The sequence below is a fragment of the Mytilus edulis genome, chromosome 1, assembly GCF_963676685.1.
Source record: "Mytilus edulis chromosome 1, xbMytEdul2.2, whole genome shotgun sequence".
NCBI classification, from domain to species: Eukaryota; Metazoa; Mollusca; class Bivalvia; order Mytilida; family Mytilidae; genus Mytilus; species Mytilus edulis.
This window is the reverse complement of record NC_092344.1, coordinates 96,153,029-96,168,082: the sequence shown is the minus strand read 5'-3', so window position 1 is coordinate 96,168,082 and position 15,054 is coordinate 96,153,029. Positions and strand designations below refer to the sequence as shown.

The 15,054-nt window shown below is 31.1% G+C and overlaps 1 protein-coding gene across 8 annotated transcripts in view; it reads left to right on the top strand.

The window, feature by feature from the left end:
* Nucleotides 1-15,054, top strand: part of LOC139515882 (microtubule-associated serine/threonine-protein kinase 3-like) — a 65,696-nt gene that overhangs the window by 13,987 nt on the left and 36,655 nt on the right. For all 8 annotated transcript variants that reach the window (XM_071305643.1, XM_071305624.1, XM_071305648.1 and 5 more), the window contains 4 exons: nucleotides 677-926; nucleotides 3,993-4,081; nucleotides 6,579-6,610; nucleotides 9,481-9,551. In XM_071305643.1, coding sequence (XP_071161744.1) covers nucleotides 677-926; nucleotides 3,993-4,081; nucleotides 6,579-6,610; nucleotides 9,481-9,551 — 442 coding nt within the window. The remainder of the gene's footprint in view (nucleotides 1-676; nucleotides 927-3,992; nucleotides 4,082-6,578; nucleotides 6,611-9,480; nucleotides 9,552-15,054) is intronic.

Below are 15,054 nucleotides of genomic sequence, written 5' to 3'. Positions count from 1 at the left end.
TTAGATTTGAAATTTTGAACTATTTTTTCTTCAGAATCCTAACTGCAGATACAGAAAAAACGGTTACTGTTTGACATGCATAATATTTAAGTTTGTCAATTATTGCATCAGACTTCATATTTGTACAATGTTTATGAATACCATAAATATTGTCAATTATATATATTAAAAGCAATTAGTAATCAGTTTTAAATATGTACACATGTATAAATAAAAAACTTAAATAGTACATCATGTTGAAACATGTACTGATTTAAGTATTTTACAGTGGAATAAACTTGTTTGCCTCTAAGACATTCGTTTATTACTTTAATTACATTCCTGTAGTAAAATGATGAAATAAAACGTAGTAGTTGTGTCAACAAGAACTGAAACCCTCATTTATTTAATGTCTATTAGCAAGAAAATATTTGTTCAGAGCCAATCTGCCAGAAAACCATGCAAAACTATTCCAATGTCACTTTTATCAAATGAGTTTATATTTGGCACATTGGTGCACCTTTGTAATTTAAAAAACAACATCATTTTTGTTGTTGAAAATATTGAACAATTTTTTTAGCTTTTTTGAGCGACATCATTTTACAGATGACATTTCTTAATAACAGCAAAAAATAAGCCTTTTTGGCATATTTCACTAGTTAAAATGAAAAAATAAAATCCTTATCTTTATTTTCAGTCTGATGGAGGGGCACCTCATTCACCGGGACCTCCGCTATCTCCTAGTGCTACCTATAGACGATCACAGGAGGATATTCCCTTCTGTAATCCTGGGGGTATACGACGATTACAAAGGACATTGTCAGAAGATGTACGACAGCGTAGAAGAGAAAGTCTGACCTTGCCAAGTTCTCCAATAAGTGTTCCAAACAATCTGGTAACTGCAGGATCCAGTAGTAGTTGTACTAGTAGTAATACAATAGGACATAGTAAGTATTGGTGTACATATGAACATGTGTACTGCTGTTAATCTGGCATCAACATGAACCAGTAGAATATGGGTGTAGTTAGTGCTGGGGTGGTAACTGCAAAAAAGTTGAGTTTTTTTTTATTTTGAAGTAAAATAAATGTGCCATTTTGTCTTCCTTACTCATACCTTGCCAAAGGATATGGTAAGAATAGGCAAGCAATTTCATACTCTGTTTTGGTAAGGTATTTGTAGGAACCAGAAGTACAGATGGTTCAGAAAGGGTAGGATCGGAAGCACCAGTATCTGCAGTATATATTACATCAGGTATAAATTTAGCGAATTAAGCTGATTTTCCCAGATTATTGACAAGGCTAGGTTGTTTTAAAAGTTATCAATAACAAGTGTTTTAAAAACTTTTCATGTAAGTTATCAAGACATAAAAACAGGTTTTTATACAGTGGTTATTTCTATTGAATAAATTAATCTGATCCAGTTTAATCAATGTTATTCTGGTTTAACATGTAATATTATGAGACATCAATGTTATGCTGGTTTAACATGTAATATTATGAGACATCAATGTTATGCTGGTTTAACATGTAATATTATGAGACATCAATGTTATGCTGGTTTAACATGTAATATTATGAAACATCAACTGGCTGCTACCCATATGGCTTTAATAGTCGACACATGTATTACTAGTCACATGTTAAGCTTTCACTCTCCAATGCCCTCAGTTTAAGGCTATATATCCCAATGTGGGTATCAACAGTAGTAAAATCTGATTTATGACTACAATTATTAAACAGTTATTAATATTTCTGTATAAACAGCTTCAATTATTAATCCCCTGCATCACATTAGGTAAAAGGTGAGAAGCAGTTAGGTGATTAGTTGACCTTGACAGTTTTTAATGTAGGTTGTTTGAAGGTGAACATGTCATGCTATATTTGGTTGAAGTCCTCTTAGCATTTTAGCTTATAAGTAACGAGTTAATATACCTTCAAGAGCTAGAAAGAGTGATAGAAAGAGGCTGATTATTCACTGTCATCTATTAGTATCTAATGATTTCTCTTTGCTGTTGCCCTTATTTTTTCCTGCCAGTAATGTTTATTGTTTTCAAAAAGTAATTTTCCTTCTGGGGATTTTTTTAAATCCTCTTATATTTATCTCTGTTTTGTTCTATGATTGATATTTACTGTTCCACATGTGCAAGTCTTTATTATTACAGACTGAAAAACATGTTATATTGTAAAGAGATCTCTTTTAAAGAAACAGTGTTTTGCAATGGAGTATAACAAGCACATAACACAGTGATTTGATTCATTACTTTCTAAGACACATTAGTGGTCAGATCAATACTGACCTTATTAGAAAAGTGCTTCTTTCTGATGGCTATAGAAACCTCAAAATAATGACATTATCAATAATTTAACAGGCTGTTATACTTACTTCCTTGATAGAAGAATGAGTAAAAAATGTCTAACAATGCAGTCGTGTATCTTTGTTATCAGTTTTACTAGAAAAGTTATCAGTTTGGTTGATATATTTTTTATGAGCCTTTTTCAACTAGATTACAAATCTAAAAGCTGGTAAAAGATAATGGAATATTTTTTATGCCTCAGCAATAGTGGATTTAGTTTGCCTAAACCAAATGTTATGAAACTTATATACAATGCTTATTACTCCAAATCTCAGATACAATTCCAATTTGGTGGCGTCACTTTTAAAATTTTGGAATTATGCCCCTTTATAATGTAATGGGCAAGCAGATGCATTTACTGGGTCCATACCTGCATCAGTTCCACAGTACCATTTCAAGAAAAAATATATTTGACCAATTATATAAAAAAAAAGTAATTTTGTCACACATTTATGAAGTAATACTAAACAAAATGACTTCATATGTAGTCAGCAGCTTGGCACTGATGGATTGTAAGGTGTGAATATTTTACTGTCAGTCATCCACTTCCTGTTTACCTTTACTTTGTATATTTAACACAACAACCAGTATATCCTTGTCGACTCATTATCAATACAAAAAGAAGAAAAAGATATCAAATAAAGGATCCTTTTTTTCTTGCTTTTATCATCATGTCTTTCTTGAAAATCTATATTCTTTGAAGACAAGAATTGTTGTGATGAATGCCCCCCATAAAAACAAAATCAAATCTTTGTGTAAATAAAATAGTTCACAAAGAAACCACAACATATTTGGTGGAAAACATGATTAGAAATAAGCCTTTATCAATTTCGTGCCTCTGAATCACTTTACTGGATTAACTTTCATCAGGAATGCCCAAGCCTATATAGCTGCTGCCAGGGATGTATAAAATAATAGGCAAGTTAGAAGTTATATGACCAAAAGTGATGTACAATCAATTTCAAAATTCATCTATGGCCAACCATGCAATCTTAGTTTTTTGAAAATTCTTAATTTATCAACAGGGAATTTAAGAATGTTTGTTATATCAATCAATAAGTAAAAATGATGGATGGAAGGTCCATTGTAGCAAGGGATCACCTTGGAACATATATGAAAAAAAAATGTATAAAAAAGGTTCTTTGTTGCTTGATAGTTTGTGGTTAATATGACAGCAATTCTAGATTTTGACAAGCCATTGTCAATTTTATCTATAAATTTAAAGCTAGTCTTATGCCAATACGTAATAACAGAAATCATGATATAGGGATTTTCCACAAATTCTCCACATTTCAAATGCACCGGTAAGTCAAATGCTGCATGTGCAAAGGTACAGTTAAATAACAGTAATCTCATATTTTATTAAAATGTCTTGATTGTGTAGAGAAATAATTGAAGAACTAAATTCAGTGACAGGTAGAATCAATATCTATATTAATTAAAATTGGTAAGAATAGGGTCAAATGTATACAATTAAGAAAATCAGTTTATTATTTCAGGAAAAAACAAAACAAATTTAATTGACAGATTTATCAAAATTTTATCCAACTGGTCAGTACTGGGTGAAATACATATAGCCATAAAGAAATTTAATCAAAATTGTTTTCTTTGCTGTATTATATATATATCAATTGAGATAATTATTTTGTTTTTTTTTAGACTTGAATGCCCTGCTAGAACCAACCAACCTGATGAGAATGAAGAATACAGTGCTTGGTCAGTCTGCTCCCTCGTTAACAGCTGGAATAGTAAGTTATAGTGTGTATATGGTGATTTTGAAATCATTCCATAGAACTTCATACTAGTGATAGCAAAACATATTAATGAATTCAAAGTCATTCTACAGATAATGTTAGTTGAAAGAGAGACAACTTCAAATTCATACAGCCTCCATGGTTTTTACAGTATTTTTCTTTTTGTTGATAATGAAATCATTTATTTGAAAGCAAAGAAATAAAGCTTAGAAAATATTAAATTTACTGTCAAGAAAAGTGCTCATTGATGAATAACAACTAGTCTCTTCTGTAGAATTCTGCAGTAGTTCTTTTGAAAAGATGGGTCTTCATGATGATTAGGCCACACCAATTCAATTCCTTGTTCGACGGACCCGCCCGCACCTATTTTTATCAAAACAGAATTTTTTAATTTTTTTTATATTCCCTCTTCCCGCATCCGGAAATGTAATCATGTCCATTTCCCACACAATTTTTTTTGTTTTTTGGAAATATAAAAAGATATCAAACATTTGTTTTTTAAAATCACATTCTAACCTGTTTATAACGATTTTAAACCTATAAGCACCCCATAACACTGTGTAAATATCTGTGGGAATATTTGTTTCAGCATGAAACCAATTTATCCCATGTGGGAGTGCTCCGATATAAATATATAACAGCGAAAATACCTGTACAGAACAAAACATTGTTTTTTTCCCCCTTACTTTTATTCCCTATCAAAAAATGTTCGTTGTTAGAATAAAGTACAAAGAACTTCTGAAGGATTTGCCTTCAACTGCAATAATATTGTATGCTGGCGAAACAAAACTATACATAGCTGCTGCATGTTTATGCACCTGTCCTGATTGATTCAGGGGCTCGTCGTTCAGTAGTTATCGTTTGTAGATGTGGTTCATTGGTATTTTCCCGATTTGATATATGAATTAGATAGTTGGTTTTCCTGTTCGAATTGTGTATACTAATAATTGTGGGGTCCCTTAAAGCTTGCTGTTTGGACTGGATCAAAGCCCTGTGTAAAAGACCGTACTTTGACCTGTGTTTGTTATTATCAGGTTGGGAACAACCCTCCCTCAGACAAGGGGTAATTTTGCTGTTGTAGAAAAGAAAATAGAAATACCAAGCATTTATATAGTGCTACTATACAAAATCTTTGAAAATTTAGATTTTTTTACTCAAAAAGAGGAGAAATACATCATATTTTAAACAACTTTTCTAAAAGAGGGGTCCTTTTATTTTGAATAATAATAAATAAACTGTTTATAAAGTAAATGTGTTAACATGGTTTGTTCAGAAATATTACAAAATTCTTGGACATGTATTGACCATTTAATACAAGATAGATATATAGTTCTTTGGGAATATATGAACCCTTTTGTACTAAAAGATGTTTTTCACAAAGAAATATATTATGACTTATATTGACCCCTCATAAAAGGGATATTTACATTATAGAATTAAGGGGTTGATTATGACTTAATGTAGATGGAGATTTGCCTCATTGTCAGTCACACATACATATACCAGATTTAATTATACAATTATTTCTTGGTGAACATGGTGAACAGGGAAAAAATACTTTATAAATTAAAAAAATGTTAAAGTACAAGTGATAAATTGAGTTTTAATATTGTCAAAACCTAATATTTTATGTTTACAAAAAAAAATTATAATCGTTCGCCTTTACTTTTCAAGCTTTGCCTCAAAAATTTTCAAATTGAATATTTTTATGCCCCACCTACGATAGTAGAGGGGCATTATGTTTTCTGGTCTGTGGCTCCGTCCGTCTGTGCGTCCGTTCGTCCGATCAGGTTAAAGTTTTTGGTCAAGGTAGTTTTTGATGAAGCTGAGGTCCAATCAACTTGAAACTTAGTAGACTTGTTGCTTATGATATGATCTTTCTAATTTTAAAGCCAAATTAGACTTTTGACCCCAATTTCACAGTCCACTGAACATAGTAAATAAAAGTGGGAGTTTCAGGTTAAAGTTTTTGGTCAAGGTAGTTTTTGGTGAAGCTGAAGTCCAATCAACTTGAAACTTAGTAGACTTGTTGCTTATGATATGATCTTTCTAATTTTAAAGCCAAATTAGACTTTTGACCCTTATTTCACGGTCAACTGAACATAGAAAATAAAAGTGGGAGTTTCAGGTTGCATATTTTGGTCAAGGTAGTTTTTGATAAAATTGAAGTCCAATCAATTGAAACTTAGTACATATGATCCCTATTAGTATAATCTTTCTAATTTTAATACCAACTTAGATTATTACCCAATTTCACGGTCCATGGAACATGGAAAAGGATAGTGTGAGTGGGGCATCCGTGTACTTTGGACACATTCTTGTTTTATTAAAATTTTCAAATAGCTCGCTCGCCCGAATTTTTGGAGTCCAAAAATCCGTAAAACAAGACATTAAATTGGTGTGGCCTTATCTTTTTTTATAAAAAATGTATAACTCAATATTTACATTAGTGTATTTAGTTATAAAACAAGTTTTCCTTTTGTTTTTACAGAAAGAGTACAACATGTTAAACAAGAGAGGGAAGTAAGTCTTACTATAATGTTAGTATTGTGCATGGTTACCCTCAGGTGTAGGAGTCATGTCATTGGTCCTTTCATTTTGCGTTCTTGGGGATATATGATAGCATCTATATCAGCATTGAGCTTAAGATACTGTGCATTCATTAATTTTCGTGGGGTTCAAATTTTCGTGGATTTCATGGTATAGATAAATGATAAATTAAGATGTTCAAAGAAGTGCCAATTATCTATAGGAAAGTATCCATACTTTACCAAAACCATAAAATCAAATACCCATGACAGTCACATTACAAATTGTCATTAATTCATGAATAATTGGTACCCATGAAAATAATTGAATACACAGAAGTACCATTTCATGATGTTGAAAAATTATTTGAGGATTAAGTCATATGTTACTATTTTACTGTAACCTGAGATCTAGTAAAAAAGTAAAGATTAATTATGCATGTTTACTTTAAATATACACAAATTTTCTTTTTGTTTTCATAGTTATAATAATTTTAACAATTTTTACTTATGTTATTTTTATACTGCAATTTATTATTCAGGTTTAAATTTAGAGTTAATTAGATATGCAAAATGTGTTTATCAAAAGAACTTCAGCTTTTAAAGGATGTTTGCACCATGTTTAATTAATAAAACAAACTTTTTACATGACTGTTATAAATTGGTAGTATCTCAGTCTGTGCCAAACTGTTTTAGGGTTTGTCTGACCGAAAGACAAATTTGGACTTTTCTACTATATATTCAACCAAAATATCTTCAAATTTATGTTCGAATGAATTTTTGTCTGACATTTTGTCGGTCAGACAGAGTTAGGGACACACTGCTATCTAATTAACGAAACTATAAAAACAGAAAAAAATGAATTGTCCATGTCCTTTGTTTTTTTTATATACCTAATGAGGCTGTTACTAACACAATAGTTACTTTTACAGGGTTACAGAATCATCCACAATTGTGAAAGTTATCAAAACTTTTTACAATCGGTATGAGCATTTTGTCTGTAATGTAATGTTGTGTGTAAAAACAATTCAGTATTTTTCACCTTACCTTTTATTATTATGATTAAGAATAAGAATAAGAATATTTATTGTTCCATTAATTATGGCCCCTTGATGGCAGATGACATTTATACACACAAAACAATACAATATGATTTATAAAAAAGTTGTTTTATTTTACATTGAAATGAATTTATGTGAAATTTTCATATATCTATAAACCTTACCATCATACATTTCTTCATCTAATTTCAATTTGTACATTTTATACCACTCATTAATTTTTTTCACAATCTTAAGGATCTGGTTACCAGGCAGGACCAGATCCTTAAGATTGTGAAAAAAATTAAAGCTCTGTAAATGATATATTAAAACTCTTTTGAAAACTTTTGTAAGTTGTGACAGACTTACTAATGCAGTTAATAGCATATTGCTTTATATATGGATGATGATTTTAAGTCCTCAATTCTGGCCTTTTGCAAATACTGTCAATTTCAATGAAGTTTTATGAGGAGACTTCATAACACATTTTTGGAGTGTTGATTCTGATTCATATTGTATTGCTCTCTTTAATATATAGTTAAAATAACCCAGTGCGATTTGATGAAAATTCTTGAGATCCTTTCCAGGCAATGTCATGCAATTTATTACAGCCGATTGCAGTGAGTGTGTAGGCAAAGATAATATCTTTGGTTAGCTTACTTGCTAGCTGAACAGTGAAGTTATCATTAGGTTAGGTAAACTAATCTCCTTTAAGAGTAGACTAGTCTGACAGATAACCAATCGATCTGTCTGTAGGACTAGGCTACTTCAAAAGGAGGGTGGTATACCTTACCTAATAATAACTTCACAGTTCAGCTAACAAGCAAGCTAACCAAAGATATTACCTTTACCTACACACTCAATGAAATCAGCTGTAATGCTGGAAAGTTCTCAGATATTCAAGTTTTATAATGCTGTGTATTTGAATAACATTCTTGCCTAGAAAACTGTTTTATTGGAAATTACATAAGCTGTCTTTCCATGGCACATAAAAAGATCTGTATTAATAAAAAAGCACAATCCTGAACAAAGGAAGACAACTTAAATTCAAAATACATAATTTGCCTAAATGTACAAAAAACCATTTGATATTACATTTTGAATTCACATTGCTCAATTTAAGCAGTCTTCTACATATCAAGCAACTTGATATTCTTTTTGTTAACAATATGAGACTAAATATACAAAAAGGGGGTTGGTTGGTGTTTGTGTGCCCTTACCAAGTCAGACTAATTGGTTCATGTATTGATGTTTGTTTTTGTTTGTATATTCCTATTATGAGAGAAGTCAGATGTTGATGTGGTCTGTTGTACTGTGCAGTATTTTCTGCAATATTATTAAAATTAAAAAAAAATCTGTAGCAACCTTTTCCCTGCGGTTTGTTCTCAGTAATCTTTTGCTCCAACTAAATGGTAAATATTCTACATTGATTAGTAACAAATATTGCAATATTATCCCTCTTGGGCCTACATTTTTTGTTGAAGTTTAATGAAGTTTATGCCAGTGATTAACATCATTGATATCTTAGTTTGGTTCAAAGTGAGTCCTGAATTGTAGTATTCTTGACGTAACTCATACCAGTTATACATTAAAAGGATAACTTGTCATTACCAAAAATAGTGTACAGGGCAACAGATTACATAAGCCACCAGAGGCCTCAGTTGGACTTTATTTTTTATAGTCAACCTTTTAGAAAGAAAAAAAAATTCTTAACACAGAGATGTTTTTTTTTAAGGATTTTTTTGCAGCCATTAGAAATCATTGTTACATGACTAAATTTTATGATTTAATTTATTATTTTATATTTATGTGTGTAATATTTCAGAGTGAGAAAATCTCTAGTGAATATATCTCCAGTTCTTCCAATAAGATGTCCTTCTCCACAACAAACTCAAGGTAAGTTGGTGTTAATTCCTTATTTTACTGAATCTGAGTGTCATATTATGCTATAGGTTAGCAAAAAGAGAAGAAGATGTGTCAAATGAAACAAAAACTCTGTCATTCTTCCAAAAAATTTTGGAAATGGACAGGTATATTTAGGTGTATTTCATAAGACATAAGTATGAATTTGATTGGATATATGAAATCTCGCAATAGTTTAGAGGCATTGATACTTTTAGTTTTTAGTTTCTGTATATTAGCAGTTTTAAAATCATAGTTAAAAATATGAAGGAGTAAGATTGAACCAGTGAAAAAAATACTGACAAAAAATGATAAATGTACCGGTAATGGGAAATGGAGCCTAAAATAAGAAAGAAGGTTATCTTTTGCAATTATGTATTGCATGAAATCAGTCTCTGTTAAATATAATTTACCATTCTATGATGTCAATTGAAAAAAGAAATGAATGATATTTTGCTGTCATTTGTTGTGGGGGCCTCTGTTGCTGAATGGTTGAAGTAGTTACTACTGTGATCATTAGCAAGTCAACATTGAGGTGCACTCAACTCCAATCTTTATTGACTAGGATTGTCAGTTTTCTTATCAAAGATCGGTCTCTGGGCACTCCGGCTTCTTTTACCAATAAAAACTGGTCGCCATGAAATAGCCCAAAGCGGTGCTTAAGAGTGGCTTTAAAACACCAAAAATCAAATCAAATCATTTGTTGTGGTATTGTTTTTAAAATGAACAACCTTTTCACATATATTAAGTCAAATTAATACAAGTGTCTAATGATTGAGTAGTTGAAAGGGAGAGAAATGTGAGGAAAGAGAAGTATTCAAGAAGAATTTGTCTCCCTTTTATTATCAGAAATTTTACTAGAAAGATCTTCTAATGTCTACATGTCAAATGCCACTTTTAATAATTGGTTTAATAGTATTAATGTTAAACTTAATTGACTTGAGCCTTTTTTATAATATGAAAGGGTTCCTGTTTACAGTGAAGTTTACAGAATTTGCCTAATACAGAAATCTGTATTGATTATTGATAACTTTAGACCTGTTTTGATAAATAGATAACTGATAAACTGACAGTTGTTTACAAGACAATGAGTTCTCTTGTATGCATTCAATATATTTCTTTTGATTATGAATAGTGTTTATTCTAATGATGATGAAATATTGATACATAAGGGTATGGTTGCTAATTTGATTATTACTGTTATGATGTCAGCAATGTTAGTGGGTGATTACGTCATGATACTATAAGATAGATTTGTCATGTCAATTTTGATAATTGGGAAAAAGTGTTTTTAGATAAGAAATTATTGGTTTCTGAATAATTTGTAAAGAAGCATCACTTCTATTACTTAATTATATGAGAGCCTTGCCATTCCCTCTTTTATTTTGTGTGTATATGATTAGCTTTTGTGTCTCATAATTTATACTCTATCAGAATCAAGTGTAAATGCTTTATCCAGATATGTTTAGGAGTTGAAATATTTATAAATTTATTTCAATTGGTAGAATTGAGAAAACAAATTTCTTGTTAAAAGTTTCTGACATGGTTTCATAGATATAAGAAGATGTAGTATGAGTGCCAATGAGACAACCAAGTCACATTTTGTAAAAGTAAACCATTCTAGGTCAAAGTACAGTCTTCAAAACAAAGTATTGGCTCACAAGGAACAGCAAGCTATAAAGGCCCTCAAAGATGACTAGTGTAAAACCGAGAAACACTTATGTAACACATCAAACAACGACAACTACAGAGCATCAGATTCCTGACTAAGGACAGGTGCAAACAATTGCAGCATGTTTAAATGTTTTAATAGGTACCAACCTTCACCCTTATCTAAAACAATAGTGTAACATCACAACATAGAAAGACACTATATAATATCAATTGAAATGGCTTAACTCAAGCAAAAGACATATTAACATAATGAATACATGGTACAATGTATAATATTTTAGAAATGACCTTATGTAGCTCAGATATTGCATGGAAAAATGTAATAATGATGATATCCCAATTGCACCAGAATCAGTAAGCAGATGGTCTTGAAAAAATAATAATCGGAAAACTATAAGACAAACATACCCTTAATGATTCTATTTTTCTTAAAATGACAGTAAATTTTGTTGTAATGATATGCTATTTACTTATACTATGATATTGATTTCTGTATACCATCTTAATTTACATGATTAGAACTCAGACACATTATCGCTAAAACGAAATAGCAACATTAATAAATAAATCTATACTGTAAAGCTTATTCTTAACCTTGGAATACTAAGGTTTCAAGGTATCACATGATAAATAATAGATCTATACACTTACAAAAACATGGATAGGTTTGCTGAAATAGATATACATTCATTTATTTGTTATTGAAAATACAAACTTTAGTACTCTCATTTAGTCACAGATTGTCACAAAAATCCATCATAAGCAAAGAGAAAAAAGACTAGGAAACCATTTCTACATGCAGTAAAAAATCCAAGACTCCAGATAACAAGATCTTTAATCCATTATTTTACATTTTTTTTATGAAATAAAACTTTACATTTTGACCAAGTGGCCTTAGGAGATAATCTTCAGTGTTCACTTGTATGACAACCCTAAGTTGTGATGTTTTACCCTGCTTGTGGCAAGGTGTATTTAACTCTGATCTCAATCGATAAGGATTTCTGTTTGGTAGTTTGAATACTTAGAAGTATATGTGATATGAGAATTGTTTCCTGTCCAAAATGTTTGAATTGATTCCCCTGTAGCAGAGGGGGCATTAAGTTTTACCCTTGTCTGTCTGTCTGTCCGTCCATACATACTTCCATAAGTCTGTATGTTCCCAAATTGGTTTCCGTTCTCTTACTAAGGTTGCCTCAACCAAATAATTTGAAACTTACACACAATGCTTATTACCACAAAACACAGATAATTACAAATTTGGGTAGTTCTTGAGTTATGTCCCTTTATAATGTTGTATGCAAGCAGGGGCATCACCTGTGTCCCCACATTCTCCATTTACTTGAAGTTTGATTTTGCTTTATAGCAGATGATAAAAATTGTGTGTTAACTTGTTTTCGTACATGCAAGCCCTTTTCATGTGCTATTCAACTATGAGTTAACTCTGTAAACAGCTGTGAATACATAAAAAATGTGTGGCACACATCTAGAAAAATTATGTAGAACACAACCCTGAGCCAGAAGACATATCACTGAAATGGAAGTGTTTTGCAATTATCTTTTTCTATCAAAGAAATTATTTGGCATTGCTAAATATGCTGGTAAGATAATAGTTTTTTGGGGTGTGAAGAATTTCATAGAGGTATATAAACACCAAATCCTACCTTCATATTAATACAGATACTTTGTCCCCATATGATAACTTTCTTCCATAATTTGACTACTGATTGTCCAGAGATTAATTTACATTCTAATGCAATTTGGATGTAACCATTTTTTTCATTGGCTAAAAGTTGCCGTCAAATCCACAGTTGACCAGGCGTAACTAAGGAGGGACCCGCCATTTTGAATTGATAAATCAACAAATGTTCGATTACTACTATATAATAGAAAATAAAACAACAGCTACCTCGAATTCGTCGTTTTAATGTAATTTTATCCGAATTGTACAGGTAAAATAATAACCTCCAGTTTGTAAGTTTTCATTTGTATGACGTCATGTTTAGTCGTGACGTCTTTGTGCCAAAATCATTCATGAAGTTTCGTGGATTTTTTTTTATTTGACAAATTTAGACATTTTTTCAAGTTTCATCGCATTTTTTCTTTTTGTAATGCATTAGAATCGGAATAACAGTACTGTAATTGAAGAGTTGCCACCGTCAAATCTACAATTGACTGTGGCAACTCTTCAACTACAGTACTGTTATTCCTTAATTCAGTTGCTTTAAATGATTACTTTTGGAATTGAATGTAGTATTTGCTTATTAATGTTGATTACATACTCAAGATTCTCCTGAGATCTACGATTCTAATGCAATTTGTATGTAACAATTATTTTCATTGGCTAAAAGTTGCCGTCAAATCCACAGTTGACCAGGCGTAACTAAGGATGGACCCGCCATTTTGAATTGTTGAATCAAAAAATGTTCGATTACTACTATATAATCAAAAATAAAACAACACCTACCTCGAATTGGCCTATTTAATGTTATTTTATCCGAATTTGAAGTGTACAGGTAACGTAATAACCTCCAGTTTGTAAGTTTTCATTTGTACGACGTCACGTTTACCCATGACGTCTTGGCGCCACAATCATTCATGAAGTTTCACGGATTTTTTTTATTTGTCAAATTTAGACATATTTTCCAATTTTTATCGTATTATTTCTTTTTGAAATGCATTAGAATCGGAATAACAGTACTGTAGTTGAAGAGTTGCCAACGTCAATTTTGATTTGATGGTCGCAAATCTCCGTTTTACTGTCTCCGCTACGCGTCACCAGTAAAACTGCATTTGCGACTGTCAAATCTACAATTGACGATGGCAACTCTTCAACTACAGAACTGTTATTCCTTAATTGACTGAATTACTGGTTGTCTCGAGTCAAGAATACACATTTTTCATTATTTTGGTGTAAAAATACTTGCATTTTTCATTGGAATTGGGAAATATTCTTCATTGTTTGTGACAACATATATTTACTAAAATAAAACCAGTTCATACATCTTAGTATGACCTTGGAAATGACGAGCAGTAATTATGATCGATCAGAGATCTCAGGATTTATTTATTGAGGAAGTTACTTATATTAATTTAATGGAAGCAGAAGTTGTTTCTACATCAGGATCAGAATTTTCAGGCATCAATTTGTCAATTTTATTAACAGATGCTACTCACTTCCTTCCCCTGAAATTTTCAGCTCCTTCACATGAAAGGTTGAATGTCCATATAATAAACAGGAGTACAAATGGGATTTAATCAATCTTTTGATCTAGTTTTGAAAGTGGTTTGAGATCATTGTCCTCAAAGTAAAATATTAAAAGATTCATTGACCACTGAAAAAGATTTTTAAATTATTTTTTATAGACATGATAGATAAGATATAGAAGAGAACATTTATAATAGTCTTTATCCTATCTCCTTATATCTATTTACCAGTCAATACTTACAACCAAAATTGTAAATTTAAGTTTTGTTTCTTGAAGTTGGATGATTTTCATCATATATATATCTGAATCTGATAAAGGTTGAACATGAGAAAGATAAATGGTAGATATATTAATAATTAACAGATTCAATCAATGATTAACGAAGTTACTATCTCATAATCTCTGTGAGAACTTAGTAGGTTAAAGGCAATACAGGTATGACCACATGGTGTTGGAATGAACTCCCAAGTCACTTTTACAATCTTGCATTCTGTTATTGAATAATCTTGACTTGTAAAAGAGATACATACATGTATAACATGTATATACAATGCTGCGGAAAAGGACAAAGTAGGAGAATTGCTTCATGAGAGATAATTACAAGATCAATTACACTT